The sequence below is a fragment of the Myotis nattereri genome (genome assembly GCF_964212035.1).
Source record: "Myotis nattereri genome assembly, chromosome: 18".
NCBI classification, from domain to species: Eukaryota; Metazoa; Chordata; class Mammalia; order Chiroptera; family Vespertilionidae; genus Myotis; species Myotis nattereri.
Genome location: NC_138093.1, coordinates 9,815,269 through 9,839,337, shown reverse-complemented (window position 1 = coordinate 9,839,337; position 24,069 = coordinate 9,815,269). Strand labels below are relative to the sequence as shown.

The window sequence follows — 24,069 nt, the reverse complement described above, 5'->3', positions numbered from 1 at the left end:
ATCACTGCACAGGGCTGACAAGGCGCTGCAGGGCTTCATTGTCTCCATTTTCTCTGGTCTTGTTTAATTCTCCACCTTAAATCTGGTTTTGGTTTCTGAAAAGCTAGATTTGAATCCTTCATCACCCCCTCTCCACATCCTATCTAACCCCTCTCTAAGGCCCTGCTTGATTACAGCAATTCTTGCACATCTTATCTGAATAGATTTGAGGGCATTTGGTTAAGAAGGATAGATAGCCCTGCCCAAGTGGTTCTTACTTAGAGCATGGAACCGATTTGCCAAGGTTGTGGGTTTGACCCCCTGGCCAGGGCACATACAAGAATCATCCAACGAATGCATAAGTAAGTGGAAAAACAAATCTCTTTCTCTATCTCCCTAAAATTTTAAAAATTAAAAAAAAAAAAAGAGGAGGAGGAGGCACAGACAGAGATGCTGAAGAGACCAAAGGCTAAGGGCCTTGGTACTTCATACTATTCCTGTGCAGAGTGGTGACTGAGCACCTACCATAGTATCTTGGAGAGCTGGCTTCAAATCCTGGCTCTTCCACTCATCATGACTGGCATTGGACACGTTATTTATCCACTCTAATCATTAGTTCCCTCATCAATCAAATGAGGATAATGATTTCTAGAGTCGCAATGAGATAATGCATAATAAAGTATTTCACATAGTGCCTAGTGCATTTGTTGAGTCAGCAAGGAATAAATATCAGCTAGGATGCTACTGAGAAAGTTAGGAAAATCACAGGCAACTTTCTCGGAGAGATCAGAGAGAAAACAGGTTGAGCCTGCTGATTCCTCTCCGGAGCCACAGGCTTGGTCCTGTTCTTCCACAGGCCAAGTCTCTTCCTTAAATCCCTGAGCCCTCAACCCCTAGGGTGACATTCACTGAGAGCCACATGATTACTTAGGAGACTCTGGCCTCTTTTTCTAGTCATGGGAGGTAGAGAATTGGGAGGTGGGAGTCCACAGTACCCACGTATCACTGTTGCTAGGATGGTGTTGTGACGGTGGGGAGATGGGGCCAGCACGTAGAACAGCGGTTCTCAACCTGTGGGTCGTGACCCCTTTGGGGGGTCGAACGACCCTTTCACAGGGGTCGCCTAAGACCATCGGAAGACACATATATAATTACATATTGTTTTTGTGATTAATCACTATGCTGCAATTATGTTCAATTTGTAACAAATGAAAATACATCCTGCATATCAGATATTTACGTTACGATTCATAACAGTAGCAAAATTACAGTTATGAAGTAGCAATGAAAATAATTTTATGGTTGGGGGTCACCTCAAGATGAGGAACTGTATTAAAGGATCGCGGCATTAGGAAGGTTGAGAACCACTGACATAGAAGGTGAAAAGAGCTCTGGTACTTGCTTTTTCTGCCACTGAGATGCTAACCTTCAGTGTGAAGGCACTGCCAGGGGGCTTGACTATCTTAATGGGGAGGAGGTTGCTCCGCTTAGAGCCGTCTGCCATCAAAGGGTGGCAAAGGGGGCTCTTCACAGCACCGATTGGCCACCAGCTAGCAACCGCCGGCTCCACTGCTTCCAAAGGACCTCTCCTGGGAGGACAGTGTTTGCTCTGGATCCCGCAATCACCATTCTCCACCATCTGCCTCACCCCTATCTGGGTTAGAATTAGTGACATTCAAAACCATTACGGTTTGGCATTTTGAATTCATTCAAGTGAGTACCCAAAGCTCAAAGTACAAGGCGTGCAAGACTGAGCCAAAAATGTAATGAGAATATTTCATCATGAGGTTTAATTTATAACATGCTTCTACCCGCAGCCAAACACGTCACAAGGAACATTCGGAGGAGGAAAGGTACGGGACAATCAGGGGGCTACCAACTCTTCCCCCACCCCCACGAAAACTTGGGCAACTGACTGCCATGTGTGGTCCTGTGGGGGAGTCGGCTCCTGCCAAGAAATAAAAGTAGGGTTGGGTAACCTGACACCAATGCATCCCCCAAAAAGTGAACGCCTGACAGCAGCCAACACAAGACTAGTTTGCTCATTCTTTCATCAAACACGTGGTGAGCGCCGTGTGTCAGGCCTTGTTGGGGGCACTGGGGTAGCGTGGATACATAGCACGGTCTCTCCAGAAACTTCATGTCTCCAGTGAGGACCCACTTTTTAAGTATATCTTTGTCCAAATAAAAGCTTGGAAATAGTAAAAAATACCATACTACTACAAATAACCCAGTTCCCGGGAAGCCCTATAGATTGTCCATTAATTAATCACAGAGAAGTCTCTAGAATAACACATCTATGTCTGGTGTCGGAGGGTGAGGTTAAAAGACTGGAGCCTTTGCCTTTGCTTAGTCACAGCTAAGGAGGTAAGTTGGAGAAGAAAATGCAAGGTTGGTTCCCCCAGGGAAATGCCTCTTAACATCTCTGCCTTCACTGGAACCACGCGATCCACAGTTTTGTTACCTGGTCCCAGACATCTGACGATGTCACTCCCCTGCTTGAACTTGTTCAATGGCACTCCATAACTTCTCTGATAAAGTTCACTTTCTTTAGCTTCATATTTCAGACACGTTTGAGAGCTATACCTCCCCATCTCACTAGCCTCATCTCCTGCCATCTTCAATTGTGAAGGATACAAAGACCACTCCATGTTTAACATTTCCTTTCCAGGGACCATCTGTTTAAAACCTCACACTTGTTTTATAAAGATGCCACAAAGAGATGCGATTTTTAGTTATGTACTAAAGTATACACTTTTGACAGTTACTATCTATTCTACTGAAAAAAGTGCTGATTCGGCAGAGCTTAGGAATTTCTATGGGAAAACATATAGGGAATGCGCTCAGGGGTGTGGGACTTCCATAACTGTTGGAATGGAAGAAAAGCTGATAGGAAGAAAAATCCTGCTTGGAGGCTCGGGAGGAAAATTCACTGACGAATGGGCAGGGGAGAGGATGATGGAACCCCAGGGAGCAAATCAGATAGCTTTGACTTCCACGCTAGAAGCCCTGCTGGGGTAGCTGGGAGGCGGCCACCTATCCCTACTCCTGAGAAACTTCCATTTGTTCCTAGCAGCACTCTCCCTTCTGAGGAGTGTCACCAAAGCTAGCGGGTGTCCTAGGAATGTTATCTCTATCGATCCTTTGTACCCTTCCTGGGGTAGGGAACCAAGACCACACCGCTGCCTCTCTGATGACGCTTTTCCATAGTTTGTTTGGCTCATCGCTCACCTCTCACCTTCTCCTTAAACCCCACCGGGCAGAAGTGGCTCAGAGAACGAGCTGGCTACAGCCTCTGCCAGCTCATTGATCGCCAGGGAAGATTTACTGGTCTGGCTGGAGACATTTTTGCTTTCATTAACAACTGCTTAATAAATGGCTGTGATATACTTGGCACGGCACTGGCTGGAAGGGTGCCTTCTTCTCCCCCAGCGTTTCTTGTTCCACCTCCCTCCTGAATCTGTGGGCTCAGCTGGATAGGACGACCGTCCCGCACAGAGAGGGGTCACCCTTTGGCCAATGGTCTTCAAGGAGCTTGCCTCCTTGTTGGAGCCTGTAAACAAGTCTATCAGGTGCACTTCCTCCTCTGAGGCCTTCCAAGGTGCAAATAGGAGAGGCACGTCACATGACTGTCCCCATCAAAGTCCTGGTAGTTGGCTGCACACACAGATAAGAAGCTTCGCTCAGCTGAAACCGGTTTGGCTCAGTGGATAGAGCGTCGGCCTGCGGACTGAAAGGTCCCAGGTTCGATTCCGGTCAAGGGCATGTACCTTGGTTGCAGGCGCATCCCCAATAGGAGATGTGCAGCAGACAGCTGATCAATGTTTCTCTCTCATCGATGTTTCTAACTCTCTATCTCTCTCCCTTCCTCTCTGTAAAAAATCAATAAAATCTATGGGAAAAAAAAAAAGAAGAAGCTTGGCTCTTGGCCATTGAGAAAGCTTTTTCCTCCTTGTTTTGTTTTGATTTTGACTCAGGGAGCAGAGATGTAGCTGATATTGGTTCAACCAGATCAGAGGTAAAGTCACCAGGTCCCTCTCTTTCCTCCCCACCCCCACTGCACCCCCATCGGCATCCTGACATTCAAGATCAGCCAGGAGGTAAGGATGTCTGCTGCACACACGCTTCGGTTATTTAGGGATGTAATGCTGAAGGCTTTTTTGTTTGGGACGGGAAGCAAGCGCGGAGTCCCCTGACATTTCAATGTCTATGCTAAAACCTCACATAGACCTTGTCTGTCCAAATAAGTTACTTCCGAGAGAAAAGACAACGTCGCTGTGTTAGGGAGTCTGGAACTGTTTTCAGCCTGAAGAAGGAGCCAACCATAGCTGAGAGGGAAAGGAGAAGAGGGGAGACAGAGGGCCTCTTGCCCATGAGCCAAGCCGGGTTGACGCCTCGTTACCTGAGGGCAGCACCGTGAGCACCATATGCTGCGACTCATCCGACGCCTGGCTGACCCACTTGCTTGGGGTGCCATGGAGCTGCCACTCCACCACCCGGCACCAGTACTCCCCAGCATCCTCCATCTCCACCCGACGAAGCCTCAGGACGAAGTCTGCCGGGGACGAACGGTAACAGTGCAGGCGCCTCCTGAGCCGCTCTTCACCATACTCCAGCAAGCCGTCGTGCTGCAGGTGCACCAGCTTCTTACTTCCAGAATGTTCTCTGGCCCAGTACCACGTCACAGAGAACAGGGAGGCCGAGCCACTCGCGCTCTCCAGGCCGCAGTGCATGGCTGCCTCTCCGTGCTCCGTAGCATTTTCTGTCCAGTGCACCTTGGAGACACGGACCTTAGTTCCTAGGAAATAAAATGGCGGTAAGTCAGAGAAGAGCCCGGACTTGTAGACCAGGCACCTCTGAAGCACCTCACTCTCCCGGAGGAGGTCCAGTTGATACTCTTTAGACATCAGGTCCTTCCTCTTCAACACTTTTCTTTGACCTCTGTCCTTCTTCCATGTTTGCGAGAACATTCTCTGCTATGAATCAAACCAGCCACTTCCATCCTTTAGCCATACCTCTTGTCTGCCTGACCTGCCGCTGAAAGACACCCAGCTTCACTGGGTGCTCTGCCTGCTTTTCCTTCCCCCTGTCGCCTGTCTCTTCTGCTTCCAAGGGGGACCAGTCAAAACTTCCACTCCACACCCCACCCTCCAACCCCCCCCCCCCCCCCGATCCCTCAAGTCAGCTATTCCACCTTGCCCTTCCTTCTTAGCAAATCACCCTCCTCCCACACACCTGGGAAGGAGGAGGTTGTCTGAGAGACTGTCCATTTTTGTACAAGCCTTAGAATACTACTCAAGGAGACCATTTACCTTATTGGATTAGACAAGTTTTAAACAGATTTTGACACTCACTTAAAAATTTTTTTTCTCTCTCATCAGATAAGGAGTTGTAATGAAGGCTAGAGTAGTTACAAGCAAACAAACAAAAAGAAAGCATAGTATGTACTAAATGCTAAACTCTACTACAAACAAATGTATTAATCTCTCTTTAAAAGAACAGCTTTGTGTGGTGAGGGCCTGGGGCGGGGGGCAGGTGCAGGCTAGAAGGGGACAATGGGGGGAAAGGGGTCATCTGTAATACTTTCAACAATAAAGAGAAAACAAAAAAGAACAACTCTGCCTGGTCCTGGATTCTTTTTCAGTTCCCATTCTTTACTCTTTCCTTCTCTTGATGGCAAAGCATGGGAAATACTAGCTTATGTGATAAACTAGTATTTACCTGCTTCCTCCCTTCAAAGTACTTCCCTACGTTATCGCAGCCAGCCCTCCAATGCCACTACCATCCTCCGGCCAGGTCCCCAGTAAGGGCCTGATTTCCTGCTCCGGTCCTTTCTGTGCCCTCTGTGGTTTTTGTCACCGAAGTTCATTTTCTTCTTGAACTCCTCTCCTCTTCTGATTTCAGAGAAAACGTCCCTCTTACAAATGTCCCTTCTCAGGATCTTACCCTGGCAGGGCCTCTTCCTTAACCCACTCCTGACACCAGGGTGCTCAGCTGGCCCCTGCAGCAGCCAGACCCAAATATGTTTTGTTTGACACTCTCCGGATTTTAAAAGGATTTGAATTTGCCTCAAAATGAGCCATGTCACACACACAAAACAACTGTAGGCCTTTCTTGCTATTCTAAACGACTGGACAGCACTGGGCCCCCATACTTGCATGGGAAGCTCTGGCTTGAGCTCAGCAGTGGCTGCCTCCTTAAAGGGACTTGCACACATTGTCAAGATTTGGCTTAGCCCTAGCTGGCTTGGCTCGGGGGATAGGTCCTGGGTTTGATTCCAGTCAAGGACACATGCCCAGGTTGCAGGCTTGATCCCCAGTAGGGGGCGTCCAGGAGGCGGCCAATCAATTATTTTCTCTCATCATTGATGTTTCTATCTCTCTCTCCCTCTCCCTTCCTCTCTGAAATCAATAAAAATATATTAAAAAAAAAAAAAGATTTGGCTTAGACAACGGGGAGGAAGGGATGCCAGCCCCGCAGATGGAGAATGCTGAGTGTGCACGAGCTGATGGGACAGCAGAGAGGCTAAATGCAATGTAGGACATACTGAGTGTGAGGGACTCCGAGGCATCCAAGTAGCAATGCTCAGCGGGCCTCTGGTTAAAAGCCCCAGAGCACAGGAGGCCAGGCTAAGAATAGAGACCTAGAGCCAGTTCATTGAAGGCGGCAGCTGGAATCAAGGCAGTGTTTATGAAGCTCTGAAGAGAGCAGGGAAGAAGGAGAAAAATGGGCCCAGGATCCAGCCCTGAGGAACACCCACGTTTAGCAGGGAGAGGAAGAAGGGTCTGAAGAACAGTGAGAAGGGGAGCCAGAGGGGCTCCCTACGGCCCTAGCAGACTGTGAGCTCCTTCGGGCAAGAGCTGTGCTTTATATCTGTGTATTCCTAACCGCCTAACACACAGCAAAGCTCAGTAAATCTTGCTGTTGATGTTACATCAAAAATAGAATCTTAAGTGCCAAAGTAGATGAACTTATCTGCATCATGCTTTGGATCTCGTCCAGTTCCCAACCCTTAGCCGTGACATTCATTTAATGTTAGTCAACACTGGAGGTGACCCATGGAAGGCTGAGAGGTCTGCTCAACCCTGCCCACACGGGACTGCAGCTCTCTCAGGCCAATGCAATGGGTGGAACTCCTATTACATTTTTAAAGATCTCCTGAGGCAGAGGCGATCCCTTCAGTAAGCCATTCCAACGGTTAACTACTCTTCCTCGCCTTCTGTTTAGGCAGCCAAATGTTGAAAAGCAATTTCTGCACACATCCCTGTAGAGTTGTACAGTTTCTGTTCACAGTGGGAGAAATATGCTTCGTATTACTCTTTCTCTGCCAAATTACAATAGAGCCCACTGGAATGACACAGCTTGTTATTATACTAGTAGAGATCTGAAGATATGATACCCTGGGTAGCTGCCTGGACCAGGCTGCCAGGCTGCTCGGCAAACCAATCAAAGGACTCTTACTCCCCTCCAAGCCCCTGAATCCTCAGATTGATTCACCTTAGGTGACCCCCCGCACCTCTCTGGGGGGTTTCTAGGTCCTACCGTCATTGTGTAGGACATTATTCCTAGGACTCTAGGTCCTATTTTTACCTTCATGTGATCAGCCCAAAGAACAGCTGACTGAGAGAAGATGGCAACCCTACAGAAAGATGTGCGAGTACACTCCCAAGTTTACCTGTGGGCCTGAGTTTCAGTTCTGTCACACCCGATGTCTCCTCTCCAAGCTTGTACCCAGTGCCATTTGCAGACAAGAGCCACTCCTGCACTGCGCAGCGGTATCTGCCCTGATCGCTGTCTTCCACATTCAGAATGTGTAGCTGAAACATGTCTTGGGAAACTTTCTCGGTGTGGAATTTTTGTTTTCGCCGAGGGGTATGAAATTCATCCCCATATTTTACAACATTGGTTTGGTCCGTTTCCAGGATCCTCAGCCAGGATGCGTTAGAGGAAATGGGAGAGAAGTACCAAATAACGGCCAACTGCAGGTGCCCAGGCGTCTTGGATAAGATGCTACATTCCACAGCGGCGTTGGAGTTGATGGCAAGCTCTTGGGCTTGACTGCTGGAGTTCACTTTTAGCTTGCTCTCTAAATTAAAAGAATGGAAGCAGCGACATATTTTACTTTGTTAGAAGACAGAGTTTCAAGGGAGAAGATACACAGTCGAGGCCAACTAGAGCCATACCTCCTCCCTCCCTCAGATGTGTGCACTCCCTCTCCAGCAGCCCCACCGACAGCTCATTCAGCCTCCGACAACTCACTCCCTGACAAAGCGGCCTATTCCGTCTTCAGACAGCTCTGCCACTAAAAATTCTTCCTGATGTCAAGGTGAGTTTTACCTCTCCACAACCTCCATCCACGGGTCCTGGCTTTACCCTTGCCCAGGGGGAGGGGACAGGCGGGTGGGGCAGTAAGGAAGATAGCGCCTCAGTGTTTAAGCACAGACATCTTCTCTTCTGTAGCCTTTTATAACTCAAAGGGAGAGGAAGTTCTTTGTCTGTGTGTTCACTAGCCAGCACACCCTTGGATTCACAATTTGCCAGTCTAGCTGTATGTGCCTTCAAACATGGGTAAACAAAAGGAAGCTGTATGTGGGCTATTAAAATTGTATGTCTCAAGAAAGAAACCCATTGAGTGACAAAAAAAAAAAAAAAAGATTTATATGTCTCTATGCAGCCACTCAACGGTGGGAATATCATATACATATGGAATCAACTATTCTTTAACCCCAACAGCTTTTCTGCTTAGTCAGAAAGATGAATGATAAAACCTGGCTTCCAGATCTTAGTCCAGTGGTTCTCAACCTTCCTAATGCCACAACCCTTTAATACAGTTCCTCATGTTGTGGTGACCCCCAACCATAAAATTATTTTCGTTGCTACTTCGTAACTGTAATTTTGCTACTGTTATGAATCGTAATGTAAATATCGGATATGCAGGATGTATTTTCATTGTTACAAATTTGAACATAATTAAAGCATAGTGATTAATCACAAAAACAATATGTAATTATATATGTGTTTTCCAATGGTCTTAGGTGACCCCCGTGAAAGGGTCGTTTGACCCCCAAAGGGGTCACGACCCACAGGTTGAGAACCGCTGTCTTAGTCTAACTTCATGTTGACATCACTGATTCTACTTTTGTAGCTGCTTATTGGTGTTGCTCTTTCTTCAATAAGCGTTTATTAAGCACATACTATGTTATGTGCTAGACTATTCCAGGCTCTGTGGATCCCTCCCCTCGGTGGGTTCACAGTCAGGGGGAAGGACTAGTGCAAGGACAGAGGCTTAGAGGTGATAGGATTGTGTCACCCACGCGGGACAGAGGTATGCAGGAGTGGCCATCGAAGTACACTCCAGGACCACCTCACCCAAAGGTGGGAGTGAGGGACGCTTCCTGGAGGAAATAGCTCTAAGCTAAGTCATAAGGGTTCATAGGAATTAGACTGATGGAGAAGGAGTTAAAAAATCCTATACAAAAGAAGTAACCTGAACAAAGACTTTGAAAATGAGAGAGAACATAGAGTATTGGAGGAACTGCAAGTAATTCAGGGTGGCTGGGGTTCAAATTCAAGATGGAAAGTGGAAGGAGATGATGCTGGAGAGACATAAAACGTACCAAATCATAAAGGACCGTGCAGGTCGTGCTATGGGAGTGTGGATAGGAGGTGAGCGCGGAGGAGTGGTGGATGACTCGGGTTTCCCATGTGTGCCACTGGTGGGTGGTGGGGACATAAGGACAATGGAGGAGAAGTAGCTTTGGGGGGATAATAATGGTGCGTTTATGTTTTGACATATTGAGTGTAGACATGTCTTGGAGGCAGCTGCATAGACGTGTCTGGAGATCAGAAAAGGAGTCTTTCAAGACAATGGGTCTGGGAGTTGGCAGGACATAGGTTGAATCCGGGGGTAGGTATAAGCCCACTTCAGGGGAGGGTATAGAATGAGAAGAGAGCAACCTGAGGATGAAACCCCAAGGATGTATCAGTGGAGGAAGAGAATTCTGCAAAACAGAATGAGAAGGAGCAGTCGGAGCGTTAGGAGGGAAACCAAGAAAATCTTGTATCATGAGGTGAAGAAAAAAAGAAGTTTCAAGAAGAAAGGTTTGGGCCAACAATTTCAAAAATCCACAGAAAGGACACGTAAATTAAGGCACGAGTTCATCAACAAGGAGACCATTACTGTTACCAAAAACATTGCTGAGCAGCAGACAGGACAATGACAGCCACCACATTTGAGCATCCACTTGGTGCGTCAGGCACTGTGCTAGGCACATTACGCGTGCCACCACCTTTAAATTGCACATCAGCAGTTTACAGGGGAGGTACCAAGGCTTGGGCAGGTTAAGTGACTCGGCCAAAGCCATGCCGCTACCCAGTGCTTGTCAGGTCTAATTGACCTCAAAGGCTCTCGAACACTCTTCCCTGAGAGAACGAAAGTCATGAAAGAAGATACTCGACACAGCAGAACTTGGCCAGGTTGTCTTGCTTTTAACCTCTATGCTCTATTAGCAACTGACAAGGTAAATTATATTGGCCAATAATCATAAATTCTCTAACTCATATACATCAACCCATTAAAGTAAGTGGATAAATATATTCTGATGAAATGTACATGATCCACACCACTGGTGCTAGCCCTAGAGGTCCCCGCTGTGCCACGTGGTACTACTCTTGGGTTGCTGGCTGGTGGGGACTTGTGGAAAGATGGAGAAGGGGCAGGGAGGAACAGTTATTATTAGTCGGTATGGAACTATTTCAATGTTTAACAACCAGCATGGCCATTTTGTGCATACTAACACAATTGTTAGCCTAGATCAGGGGTGGGCAAACTTTTTGACTCGAGGGCCATAATGGGTTCTTAAACTGGACCGGAGGGCCGGAACAAAAGCATGAATGGAGTGTTTGTGTGAACTAATATAAATTCAAAGTAAACATCATTACATAAAAGGGTACGGTCTTTTTTTTTTTTTTAGTTTTAGTCATTTCAAACGGGCCGGGTCCGGCCCGCGGGCCGTAGTTTGCCCACGGCTGGCCTAGATATTGCTTATATGTGGTGCTGATGTATGCAGTACAAACACAGGGAGAGGCATTTCATGTTTGAATTCTATAACTTACCCAAAGTGGGAGTAGTATTTTTTTTTTTTTTTAAAAAGCAGGGATTGTTCAGTGGCTGATGTTGTTCAGTGGTTAGAGCATCCGCTGGTACACCAAAGGGTCCCAGGTTCGATTCCCGGTCAAAGGGACATACCTCGGTTGCAGGTTTGATCCCCAGCTCCAGTCAGGGCATGTGTGGGAGGCAACCAATCGATGTGTGTGTGTGTCTCTCTGTCTCTCTGTCTCTCTCCCCCTCATCCCCTTCCACTCTCTCTAAAAAATTAAAGGAAAAAAATATTCTCAGCTGAGGTTAAAAAGAAAAAAGCAGGGATTAATTTTGAGTGGTGATTACCTGGTAAAGAGATGACTATCCTCAGGGGGTGAGAGCTGGCAGAAGCCCGCGCCGGGCCATTCATGGGCAGGGAATTTCTGTCATAAACCTCCACCTTACACTGATACACTCCCGCCTCTTCCTCGGTGGCCTCGTGGATTAAGAGTTGAGAACGAAACGAAGACTGTGAAATCTTTGTCCTCCTTTGGAACTGGGACGGGAAGTCCCCCCACTCAATGGTGCCATTATGAGTGACTCGAATGAGCTGGTGAGAGACGTGAGAGCCAGCGGGCTGGAACTGCCATGTCACGGTGAGTGGTACCTGGAGGTCAGAGTAGCCGGCCCCCACTATGCAGGCCAGGTCAACGGTGCTGGTTAATTTCACTTGCGGTTGACGGCTCATCAGACTAACTTGTAAACTCAATGCTGTGGGCAGAAATGCGAAACGCAATTTGTAGTATGTTTATCAAACCAAAGTCCAGCCCTGCCCAGCTTCCCAGGCACCACCTCTGCACACCGAACCATCATCCATCCCCGGGGAGTACCAAGTATTTGGGGGGTAGATGCTGATTCACGGTACAGTCTGTCCTGAATGCTGACCTCAATTTTCCAAAGTTGAGCCTCTTCTCAGAGCGTCCTCAGCAGCAACAACAAACAGGCAGTGTTTGTCCAGTCGGCTCCTTAGACAGCTGCCACTGAGGGGGCGGGGTGCCCCCAGGCCCGGTGCCTGGCCTCCTTCCCTTACCCCCACTCATGTGCAGTACACTCTTCGGCACACGCCAGGCAGACTGTCATTCCAGGGCTGCAGCTGTCAAAAGCTGAGTGTATGGGACTCAGCTCCACTTGGCATACCTCTTCTATAAGTCTACTCCAATTCCTAGGATTTCCTTTTTAGCCTTGAATGACAGCTTACAAGTTGTACCTTAAAGATGATCTTTATAGCCCTGGCCGGTTTGGCTCAGTGGATAGAGCGTCAGCCTGACGGAAGGGTCCCAGATTTAATTCCACTCCAGGGCATGTAGCCCGGTGCAAGCTCAATCCCAGGCACGTAAAGGGAGGCAAACAATCGATGTAAGATCGATGTTTTTCTCTCTCTTTTTCTCCTTCTCCCTTCCACTCTCTCTAAAAACCAATGGGAAAAATATCCTCAGGTGAGGACTTAAAAAGAGATGATTTTTATAAAGATGAGCGAACTTTGGAGATTAACTGACAGACATGGTAGCCAAAGACTATGCTCTGTGTTCTGGGTACACACACCTTAACTAGGGGATTCAGGATGAGACACAATCGGATCCCACCCCATCTCACTGCAAGAGATATTGGTGATTTCAGAAAAGGATTTCTTCGACACTTACCCAGAGATTTTACAGTGACCGACATCTTCTGCGTCCAGCTCAGACCTCTGGCCTGGCTCCGGACCCTCTCGGACACTCTGCACTCGTAGGTGCCGCTGTCCGTGACCGTGGTGGAGGTGATCTCCAGCCGGAAGGTGGCCCAGTCCATTTTCTCCAGCCTGGCGTGGCCGTGGTTAGTGGGTGTCCCATAGGAGGCACCCAGTTGCACGGTGCCATCCTGCTCCATGCCAGCCACAAACTCCGGCTGTGTCTGGCCCTCTGGCACGTGCCACCAGCTCACGGACAGGAGACTCTCAGCTCCGTCTGCCTTGCAGAGAAGGGCGAGTGCCTCTCCTTCCCACACGGCTTGCTGCTTGTTCTGGGTAGACACGGCCACACTTCTTGCTGTGGATTACAGGTTTTAGAAGAAAACATTATTATTATTATTTTTTAAAAATATTTTTATTAATTTCAGAGAGGACAGGAGAGGGAGAGAGAGATAGAAACATCAGTGATGAGCGAGAATCATTCATTGACTGTCCTGCACACCCCACACTGAGGATCAAGCCTGCAACCCGGGCATGTGCTCTGACGGGGAATCAAATCATGACTTCTTGGTTCATAGGTCAACGCTCAACCACTGAGCCACACCAGCTGGGTAAGAAAAAATGATTTCAAGGAAATGAAAAATTTTCTAAAACACGGTGAGATCTCATTCATTGGGACGTGACTGGTTAGTGACAAATCAGACCAGGCTGCTTGCTCCTGCACCACCTCAGAAAAAAAGACTTGCCAAATGCTTTAATGGTGGAAACAAGACAGCAGAAAGGATATCAGGGGAGCCTATTCACACTTAAACAATTTATAATGTGGCCTTCTTCTTAGCAGTGTGTTAAATCAGCCCTTCCTTGAGAACATCTAGTTGGGAAAACATCTGGCAATATTTTGTTAAATTAATTGGGGGGGGGGGGAATGTGTGACCCTGAAAGTAATGAAGCTGTGTTTATTTAAATTTTTAGTTTTTTGGAAGTCAGACTTGCACAGTTTAAAATGACCATCCTCTCTCTACTTACCTTTCCCTAAATTAGCATGTGTTTTGAACAGGGAAGGAGTATTGTAAATAGGATTTCTGTTCACAATACTCTCATTAAAAACGATTACTTGGGGGAAAAAACATATGTGCAGATATATTTCTCTTTTTTAAATTACATATAATATATAGGTGGTGTTGGCTGAAGGGAGATCCTTCTTTTAAATTACAGTGTAAACCGATAAATGTGAATCTGGTTCCCAGGTGGGAAATTCGAGATGTGTAGAAATGCAGACATTCATTCAACAACCACTTCCTGGGCAAGCCCTGGTCCTGGGTGCTTTGTAGGCAAAGCAAAGACAGCTCAGGAGCTCATGCATTGGAGGCAGCCCAGCCTCAGGCTGAAGGCCCAGGTCCCTGGAGTCAGAATGATCTTGGGCAATATAATTGACCTCTGTGAGCCTTGATTTTCTTTCCTATAAATATAAGGGTAATAATAGCTCTCACCTTATCATATTGTTGAGAGAACTAAATGAATGGCACATGTAAAGGGCTTAGCCTGGCTGGCAAGGGAAAGTGCCCAGTAAGGGTTAGCTGTGAGCATTAGTATGTTATCATAGACACTTCGTGAAAATAGGATGGTTCAGAGCCAAAGGAGAAAAATGAAAAAGAACTGGCACTGGGAATCTGAATGGCCTCTAATTGAATTTGCAAATTGCTCTTCCCTGCTGTGGACGTAGTTCACTCTTCTGCTGTTTTATATATATACTAGAGGCCCAATGCACGAAATTCATGCAAGGGGCTCGGCCCTCGGCCTCTGCCTCAGCCTCTGCTGCCCGCCGGCAGCTTTGTCCAGAAGGTCGTCAAGAAGGATACCGGTCTAATTAGCATATTACGCTTTTATTATTACAGATATATACAAGTTACAAAGGCAGAATGAAGATTAATGTCTACAAATTATATATATATATATATACATATATATGCATATATGTGTGTGTGTGTGTGTGTATATATATATATATATATATATATATATATATATATATACATGCAAACCTGTTTCCAAATTTTGGGTATTAGAAGCATGATTATACTTACATTTTTGTCAAGTTAAAAATAGAGTCATAACTGAGGTTTAGAAATCAGAGGGAATTTTATTGCTCATAATCTCACTGCTCTAATGTAACCATTATGGTAATTAATGCATGTAGAAAGCTATTGTTCCAGGGACTGGAATGTATGACCGGACCTGCCCTGACTTCAGGAGACGCACAAGCAACTCGAGCTTTGTGTCTCAGGAGGACTGTAAGCGACAAGACAAGACTGGATCTGAGCCATTGTGCTCCAGGGAGAGAATGTCCCCTACGCAGGATGCAGATAAAGGGGATCTCAGAAAATCACTGGGCTGCAGCTTTTATCTGATTAACCTTCTTTCCTGAATTCCAAACCCCTTACCTATTTTCTCCTGAATTCTAAGCCCTTTACCTATACTTTTCTTCTCCTTATAAAAAGGGTGGCTTGAAATGAGATGTAAGGTGGACTTTTTAGGGTACATAGCCTGCCATCTTCTCAGATCACCCGCCGTCTGAATAAAGTGCCCACAAAGAGTCAGTCCCTGTCTCTACTTATTGATTCTGGTAGTGACAGGTAGCGCTGATGCTGACTTGCCCAGTTTCAGTAGTGAGTCTCCCCCTCCATAGACTCACTATGTTCATAGAAGGATACAACTCTGCTCATATTTCAAATAATGGTTTGACTTTCATTTCTTTTTTTTTTAAATTGATTATTTTAGAGAGAGGGGAAGGGGGAGAAAAGAGAGAGAGAGAGAAACATAGATGTGAAAAACATCGACTGGCTGCCTCCCGTAGGAACACACAACCTAGGCATGTGCCCTGCCCGGGAATCGAACCTGCCCCCTTTCGGTGTACGGAACAAAGGAACAACGTTCCATCCAACCCAGCCACACCGGCCAGGGCTGGCTTGACTTTTAAAACTGAGTGTGCAACAGGATCCTTAATAAATTTGCTAAATACTTTTTCTGTTTCTACATATTGGGCCCATTTTGGGCTCCAGCCTACACACAGGACTGTGTTTGCTTTAGAAGACCACCCTACTGGTAAGCTTAGGGTCTGTACTCCATGACATACACCTATGGTTCCTTTGGCACAAATTCCCACATCCTGGGTTTAAGAAAGGTCATGGATGTGCTCCAGGGGAAACTCAGATGCACAAAGCAGAGATTTAGTTCTGTGTAAATATGTAAACCGCCCACATTGTTTTCCTTGATTCCTAGAAAGTTAAACCAAATGTTTGGTGTGAAAACTAACACCAACGCACTTCCTGGCTCGCCACTCTAGGCCAGAGCTTCTGTGTCTTCATTCCTAGCAATCGGGGAGATGAAGAAAAGCATGAAAGGGGAATTTATCTATCTTGGGAGATCTCTCCAATGAGCAAGTACAATAAGGATATCTTAATTTTTAGTTTGCTTTTGGTTTTTGTTTTCAGGCAAATTAATCTTTCCAGACTTTGAATTTAATACTCAGCCCAGAGAATCCTAATTCAGTCAGCCCTCTATAACCACGGGTTCCTCATCTGCTGATTCAACCAACTGTGGGTTGAAAAAATTACACAGACACACAAAAGTTATTATTGCACCTGATGTGTACTATGTAGTTAGGCCTAAGATGGTGGCATCTGTACAAACTTTTTTCCTTGTCATTACTCCCTAAACAATACAGAATAGCAACTACTTACATAATATTTACATTGCATTAAGTATTATAAGTAATCTGGAGGTGATTTAAAGTACACAGGAGGGTGTGCACAGGTTATAGGCAAATACTATGTCATTTTATATAAGGAACTTGAGCATCCATGGATTGTGGTATCTGTGAGGGGTCCTGGAACCAATCCCCATGGACACTGAGGGACCACTGCATTAGTTGCATATTTATCCATTTTTTCTCCACACAAAAGCACTGACTATTCAAACATGTTTAAGGTCACCCAACCTTCATACACTAAGTGAGAGCTGAGTGGCCTTTCCAGTCTCATGCCTAAAGCTACTCAGACCCATTGGACAGACATCTCACCACATCACAGCAAAAGGCAGGGAAGAGAGCCTGTGTACTATCATTTCCCTCTTCATTCCTTTGGTGAGCCATGCTTTGGTGGTGAGCCATGCTTTGGTGCAGAATTATGGCTTAGAAAAAAAAAAAAAGACTTAGAACTGAGCCCTATGGCTGGTGAAGATAATAAAGGATTGACAAAAGGCAGCTGAATGGTGGAGGAGTGTGGGGTGTAATGCGGGTGTTCATTCCCCAGGAAGAAGCAAAGTGGAGCTTTTTCCTCTTAACCTACTCACATCACACACACAACAAAAGAAGACAGAAGGCTTCATTCAGACAGGTGTTCTCTGCTTGAAGAAAAAGCCACTGTGGAAAATTAGGGCTGCCAGCAAATAGAATCAAAGAACCTAGGATAGCAAGAAAGGATTTAAGGACAATCTAATTATTTTACACTTGAGGAAGTTGAGATTTAGAGAAATAAAGTGGAGCATCCACGGTCATGACCCATTTAACCGCTCAAGAACGGGGCTCAGGCCCAGCCAGCGTGGCTCAGTGGTTGACACCGACCTATGAACCAGGAGGTCACAGTTCGATTCCCGGACAGGGCACATACCCGGGTTGCGGGCTCGATCCTCAATAGGGGGCGTGCAGGAGGCAGTCAATCAATGATTCTCTCTCATCATTGATGTTTCTCTCTCTCTCTCTCTCTCTCCCTCCCTCCCTCCCTCCCTCTCCATTTCTCTCTGAAATCAATAAAAATATATTTTTTTTAAAAAAAAAAGGAAGGAAGAAAGGACAGGGCTCAGGTCTTTGTCTAGTTTGGGTGCTTTCCTGTACTTCCCCCCAAAGTGATCTGATTGACACCTGACTCTTCAGGAGATCTCCGCTGTGTCCCTGAGGCTGCCTGTACTGATGAAGGAGAGGATCTGAAAGCAGCTCGACCGTGCCTGGTCCGACTTCACATACCTGCTGGCTTCCTCAGGTGCACGTGACTGTCTGGGGATTGCTTGCTTTGAAGCAGCTGCCAGGAGCCCATCTGAGCCCTTGTCATCTCCGCCACTGCGCATCTATAGGTGCCTTCATCCTCTGGGCCCGCAGCGAAGATCTTGAAAGAGAAAGCCTTGGGGCTCAACTTTGAAACCTGGAGTTGTCCTTGACTTGCTCTCTCGTTGTAGCCTTCCTTCAGGCCCAGAACTCCACCGGCATCAATGCGGGCCACTTCCATACCATTGAAGAACCACACGCCCTGAAGCTGTGGGTCCCGGCCGCTGCCCAGGACCTGGCACACCAGTTCTAAGGGTTTCCCTTCAGTAAACGTGCTCTCGGCCGTAAGGTTGACTTGAAAATCTCTCACTAGGAAACAAAGCAAGGCAGGTATTTAAAGAGGCCACTGCATCTGTCCCTTCAGTAGCAGAGAGAGATGATATCCCCGGAAGGACAGTACAAAGACTGAATGCCATGTTGGGGATCAAGTCTAAGGTAAGGAGGAGATAGGCCGAAGAAATGCCTAGCATCGAAAATGTCCTTGCCTGTTTCTGACATCACACAGAAAGAACAGCATCCCTGTTCTCTGAATGCAATCCTATTAAGCAGGATGTGTGCATAGATGAATAAAGTATAGAGCAATGTGTTTTTAAAATAAAAGATATGACAGGTTTTATGCTATGTTGAATTACTAGGAATTGTGATTTCTTGCTCTATATTTTGGCTGAGAGTATCCAGTGGAGTTTTCCTACATTAAACGCACATGTGATCTATGACAGGTTCACAGCTAATATCATTCTTAACAATGATAAACTGAAAGCTTTTCCTCTAAGATCAGGAGTAAGACAAGAATGCCCACGTTTACCACCTCTATTCCACATGGTACCAAAAGTCCTAACCAGAGCAATTAGCCAGAAAAATAAATATATAAAAGGCATCCAAATCAGAAAAAAAAAAAAGAAGTAAAATCATGTGGAGAAACTCCAAAAGACTCCACTCAAAAACTGTTAAAACTAATACACCATTTCAGTAAAGGTGCAGGTTACAAAAACCAACATTCAAAAATAATCTGTTGTATTTTTAGACACTAACAACGAACTATTAGAAAAATAAATTAAGAAAACGCTCTTATCTACAATCGCAACAAAAAGAAGAAAATGCCCCCCAATGTAATCTACAGCGACTCAGGCCAGGTGTCTGTGGTGACCACCTGATTCCAAAGGCCAGCTCCACCGCTCAGCAGCGGGGTGACCTTGGGCAGAGCATTCAGCATGGCTGAGGCTCAGGGTCCTTGCAGAGCCTGGCCAGAATGGTAACAACACTCACTATTTCCACATACGGCTTGTGGAATCTATCCAACTATTCAACAGACCTCAGCCCATACAAACCCTCCTGTGGACAGAGCCAAAAAAGGACGGTCTTTCTTTTATTTATGCTTCCCGGATGGCAAAAGGAAAATTTACTCAAGCTTTCAGGAAAAACATTTTTAGATTCAACAGAGGATTAGAAGAAAACAAAAAGTTATCCCATAAATACCCACCACCAGCACATTAATTTTCCGAGAAGATAATTACCTGTTGGCTGGATTCTCAAGGTTGTTTGATCTGTCTGCTTTTTTGCAATGAAAGTCCAGGTTTCATCCGGATCCTGAATCCATTCAGTTGCCTCACAGAACAGCCGGCCTTGATCCGAGGGCTGCAGGCTCCCTATGGACAGCCTGAAGGTAGCGGCCCCAAGCTTGTCGAGCCGCACGGCACCACGTGCAAACCTCTCTGTGTATGAAGGCCCAGGGAGCAACGTAAAATCTTTGGAGAGGGAAATAACCTTGGTGGCTGGACTTCCTCCATCCTGCAGCAGGTACCAGGCGACAGACAGGTGGGTATGCTGAGCTGTGGCTTTGGCTGCCTCACAGCTAAGTTCTAACGGCTCACCTTCCTCCTTACTGAGAGTCTGGGGACTCATGGTGGCAGAGAGGGTGTCTGGAATAACTGGAAGCAAAGACATAATGATAATTGGCCCAATGCCAGTCAGACTGGCCTACTTAAGATGAAGATGGCGCCCTGACCCGCCATCTGTAAAGCACATACTTTGAGTTTCTTTTCAGGTAGCCATACGCGTTCCCTGTGGCCGATGCAAATGTTGGCACCTATGTACATACAGTCGACGGAACTCAGCAAAGCTAATGGCTCCCTGATGCACTGATCCTGACTTTACATGTTTAGCATAGGCTGTAGCCAAGGTTGCTACTTGGACATGAAGTATTTAACGGGGAACACCCTGGGAGCTAGAAGACCTAGATTCTGATCCAAAATCTGTCCCTATCTGACTACACGAACCGGAGCAAGTCAGTCCACTTCCTTGGCCTTAACCTGCTCCTTTATAAAACAACCTTCTGAAACCATCTGTGACCTGCTATTCAGAGCCAACATGCAACCTGTACGAAAGCGCTGATAACCATCCTACACCTCATCATTCTCTCCGTCCTCCAAGGAAATGACAGAGCCTAAGCTTAAGTGCAGGCAACACTTAGACTCGGGCAATGACTATTTACTGAGCATCTATTTAGTGCAAGGGACTGAGATAAACATCCCCTCCTCCTGGTGCTCAGAGTGAGGTAGGAGAGAGTCACAGAAGCAGCCATTACCACATAAATGGGTGAGGGCTAAGAATAGTGGTGTGACTAGAGCATTGAGAGGAAAGACATTGAAATACTGCCTGCAATAGTCAGGGCAGGTTTCATAGCAGAGGTGATAGCTAAACTGGGCCCTGAAGTATATGTAGGAGTTTGCTAGGCTGAACAAAGGGTGGTAAGATATTCTAGGCAAAGGGACACAATGGTAATTGCAAGAACTATTACCCTTTCTTTTTTGGTAAATATGCTAGAGAAGGGTAGTTTGAAAATGAGCATTGACATTATGACATTAATACCAGCTCTTATCAAGTTAATGTTCTGCCTCCAAGAGAAGACATAACCTGATGAGAGCTCTCTAAGCTTTGACTGATGCTGTGGCTACTATCAACCTATGGGTAGCTGTGGGTAGGCCTTGGGAAGACACACACTATCTCAATCTTCAAGGCAAAGTTGATTGGAAAAATTAATTGACAGCTTTCAAAAACATGAAATACCTATTTGTGATAAATCCCCCAAATATCCAGAGAGGTACATGCGCAATTTTGCCAACGCAAACAGCACAACAGAAAGCCATGTCACACCGCAAGGCACTGCGATGGATATTTGGGGGTGGCTGGCAGAGGAGGGCACACGGCTTACCAATCAGAGTAGTCTTCGCACTGTAACTCCCATAGTATTTGCCATCAGTGTTCGGTGTGTGACACTCATATTCACCAGAATCCTTCACCTGGAGCTTTGAGATGTGCAACAAGACTGAGTTGCCCTGGAGCCTCTCCACGTAGACGTCCCTGCTTCGCACCCGCTGCGCATACGCTGCGTAAGTGAAGCCGGCATCCTTGGTGCTAACGATCTGGATTTCTCGGGTCGAGGCTGTCGGCAGGTAAACAGACCACTGGAAGTGCTGCTCGGAAGGTCCCTGGTGGCCAGTTACCTTGCAGCCGATGCTGACAGCGTAACCTTCAGCTCTAAACAGCGGTCCTTTCTGAACTGTTACTTCTCTCTGGCCAATGCTGAGCTTAGCTTGCAGGTGGGAGAAAGAAAGGGGAATAAAAATAGATTAGTGTCCCAGTTCCCAGCGTGCCGCCTTCTGAGCTCCCTGTATTACAATCCCTGTAACTGAGATCGCAGGTTATTAGCTATAATCAACTCAAAGGTTCAACATCTTCTTTAGGCTGAGGAGCAGTGGAATGGCTTGATGAATGAATTGTTCTTCTATAACTTTAACTTCCACTATAATCTCTAGTCTCTTAAAATCAAGTCTAGCCCTAGTCGGTTTGGTTCAGTGGATAGAGCGTCAGCCTGCGAACTGAAAGGTCCCAGGTTCGATGATTCCAGTCCAGGGCACATGCCCGGGTTGTGGGCTCAATCCCCAGTGGGGGACTTGCAGGAGGCAGCCGATCCATGATTCTCTCTCATCATGGATGTTTCTATCTCTCTCTCCCTCTTCCTCCCTCTCTGAAATCAATAAAAATATATTTTTAAAAAAGATAGCTAAATAAAAATAACCGTAACAAGACTAGAAGTTAATTAAAAAACAACAACAACAAAAACAAGTCTAGCCCTGGCCAGTGGGGCTCAGTTGGTTGGGCATCATCCTGTGCACGAAAAGGTTGCCAGTTCGATTCCCAGTCAGGCGGACGTGCCCAGGTTGTGGTCTCAATTCCGGGTAGGGAGCATGCAGGAGGCAGCCGATCTACTGTATGTTTCTCTCTCACATCAATGTTTCTCTCTCTCTCTCCCTCTTCCTTCCTCTCTAAATTGAGTTAAAAAAATCCACAAGTCTAGCTTAATTCATGTAACATGGCCCCTACCATGAAACATATCTGCTTATCTGAAGTGCACTTATTTTAAAGTAAATACAATGTATGATGATTCACCTGTACATTTTGGGGGAGGGAGGATATGGGGTGAAATTCAGCAGGTACTTCCTAAGCCTCAAATTCCTGGGTGGCATTTCTCGCAGCCATGATTGCTGGAGAGGCAGTCTCCAGCACTGCCCATGGGGCCATGCCTTTTCCTGTGGGTTGGTTGGTCTATTTGTAGCTCCTGGCCACATATGATGCAAGATCAGCTGAAATTAGCACCTGAAGAGATAGCAGTACTTCCTTTCTATACCGCAGAGGGGATTTTGTTTTATAACTTTTAAAAGAGCCACTACAACTTTATTGAAAAGCTTCATACTGTTGAATGTCAAGTCCCACAGGATCTGGAATCAGAATTTATTTTAGTTCTTCCCTTACCCCACGTTTTCATTTGGGACCACTGTGGAATGTTTCCTGTTGGGACAAATCTCATATATTAGATTTAAAGGAGAAAACATTATTGAACGGTAACATTTCCTCTGATATACATATTTTCAAAATCAAGCATTTTGCAGAAATTACAATGTGTTTATTTATTATGTTAATATTAAAGGCTAGTTTGTGTTCCAGAAAAAAACAAAGAACAGATGACAGATGCCACAAGGGTGAGCTAGATCTTTCAGGAGGGCGGAGGGCCAGTGGGAAGGGGAGGATGAGATGGAGTGACCACAAGTTGGAGTACTCATCTGAAGGAATTAGTTCATAAGAAGATACGGGAGAAGCAGAGCATTTGCTAGGTCACGTGACCCTACAGGACAAAGGAAACTGAAGGGAAAAAAGTGAGAGAAAGGAACAATGACATTACAGAGACCATGATAAGGCTGAGAATAGAAATTCTGGAATGAAAACAATTCTGATAGAAGCGGGGCTACAAACAAATGGGCAAAAAGAGTAAGTTGTCACCCGATACAGTCAACTAACTAAAAACTGCACATGTGCATGCTCAGTGCAAAACGGAAAAACATCCAACCAACTGACGAATCACACACATTTCCAGTAATCATTTAAAATATACTCATGTATTCATAAATCCCAATTTCATATGTATGTTATGATTATATTATGCCTAGAAATAGAAGTTAGGGCACCGGAGAAAATTTTAAATTATTACCAAAAAAAAAAAAATTATACTACAGAGGCCATTGAAAACATTTTCAGCAAAGCCAGCCAGTCTTAGGCATGCATCTAAGAAAAGGTGTGCACTGTGCCTCAGGCGACCATGAGAGAGCATCCGTGGCTGTATTATCCATTAGAGCCCATAACTAGAGACCACCCATACGCCCACCAACGTAGAGCAGATGAACTCAGTACATCCATAAAATGAAATAGTTGCAATAATATGAATAACTGTGTTTAATAAAAGATGCAAAATACTTTGAATCTGTTTGACTACCTAGAGAATAGACTGGTTCTACTCTTCATAAAGTTTTAAAACAGGCAAGACTACACTGTGTTGTTAAGTGATGCAAACATAAGGGGTAAAGAGAATTAAAAGAAAAGAAAAGCTAGGAAGTGGTTATCATGAAAGTCAGAAAAGTGATTGCGTGGCGGGGAGGGTTGTGATCTGGATGGGGCCCATGGCAGCATGGGTGAGTCTTTCTTGGGTCTTAGCAGTGTTCTATTTTTTTTGACCTGGGTAGTGATTGCATGGTTTTTACTTTTTACTTATTTGTTCAAAGGCACATTTATGTTTTATTAACTGTTCTTTTGTGTTACATTTCACAATAAAAAAATGCCTTTAAAAAAATATAG

At 45.8% G+C, this 24,069-nt stretch overlaps 1 protein-coding gene across 1 annotated transcript in view; it reads right to left on the bottom strand.

Annotated features, from left to right (window-relative positions):
• Positions 1-24,069, bottom strand: part of CD101 (CD101 molecule) — a gene marked incomplete at its 5' end in the record, with an annotated part of 35,319 nt that overhangs the window by 2,418 nt on the left and 8,832 nt on the right. The window contains 7 exons of the mRNA XM_081113255.1: positions 4,382-4,777; positions 7,655-8,065; positions 11,426-11,830; positions 12,760-13,143; positions 17,806-18,192; positions 19,398-19,811; positions 21,095-21,475. Of these exons, the coding sequence (XP_080969381.1) occupies positions 4,382-4,777; positions 7,655-8,065; positions 11,426-11,830; positions 12,760-13,143; positions 17,806-18,192; positions 19,398-19,811; positions 21,095-21,475 (2,778 nt within the window). The remainder of the gene's footprint in view (positions 1-4,381; positions 4,778-7,654; positions 8,066-11,425; positions 11,831-12,759; positions 13,144-17,805; positions 18,193-19,397; positions 19,812-21,094; positions 21,476-24,069) is intronic.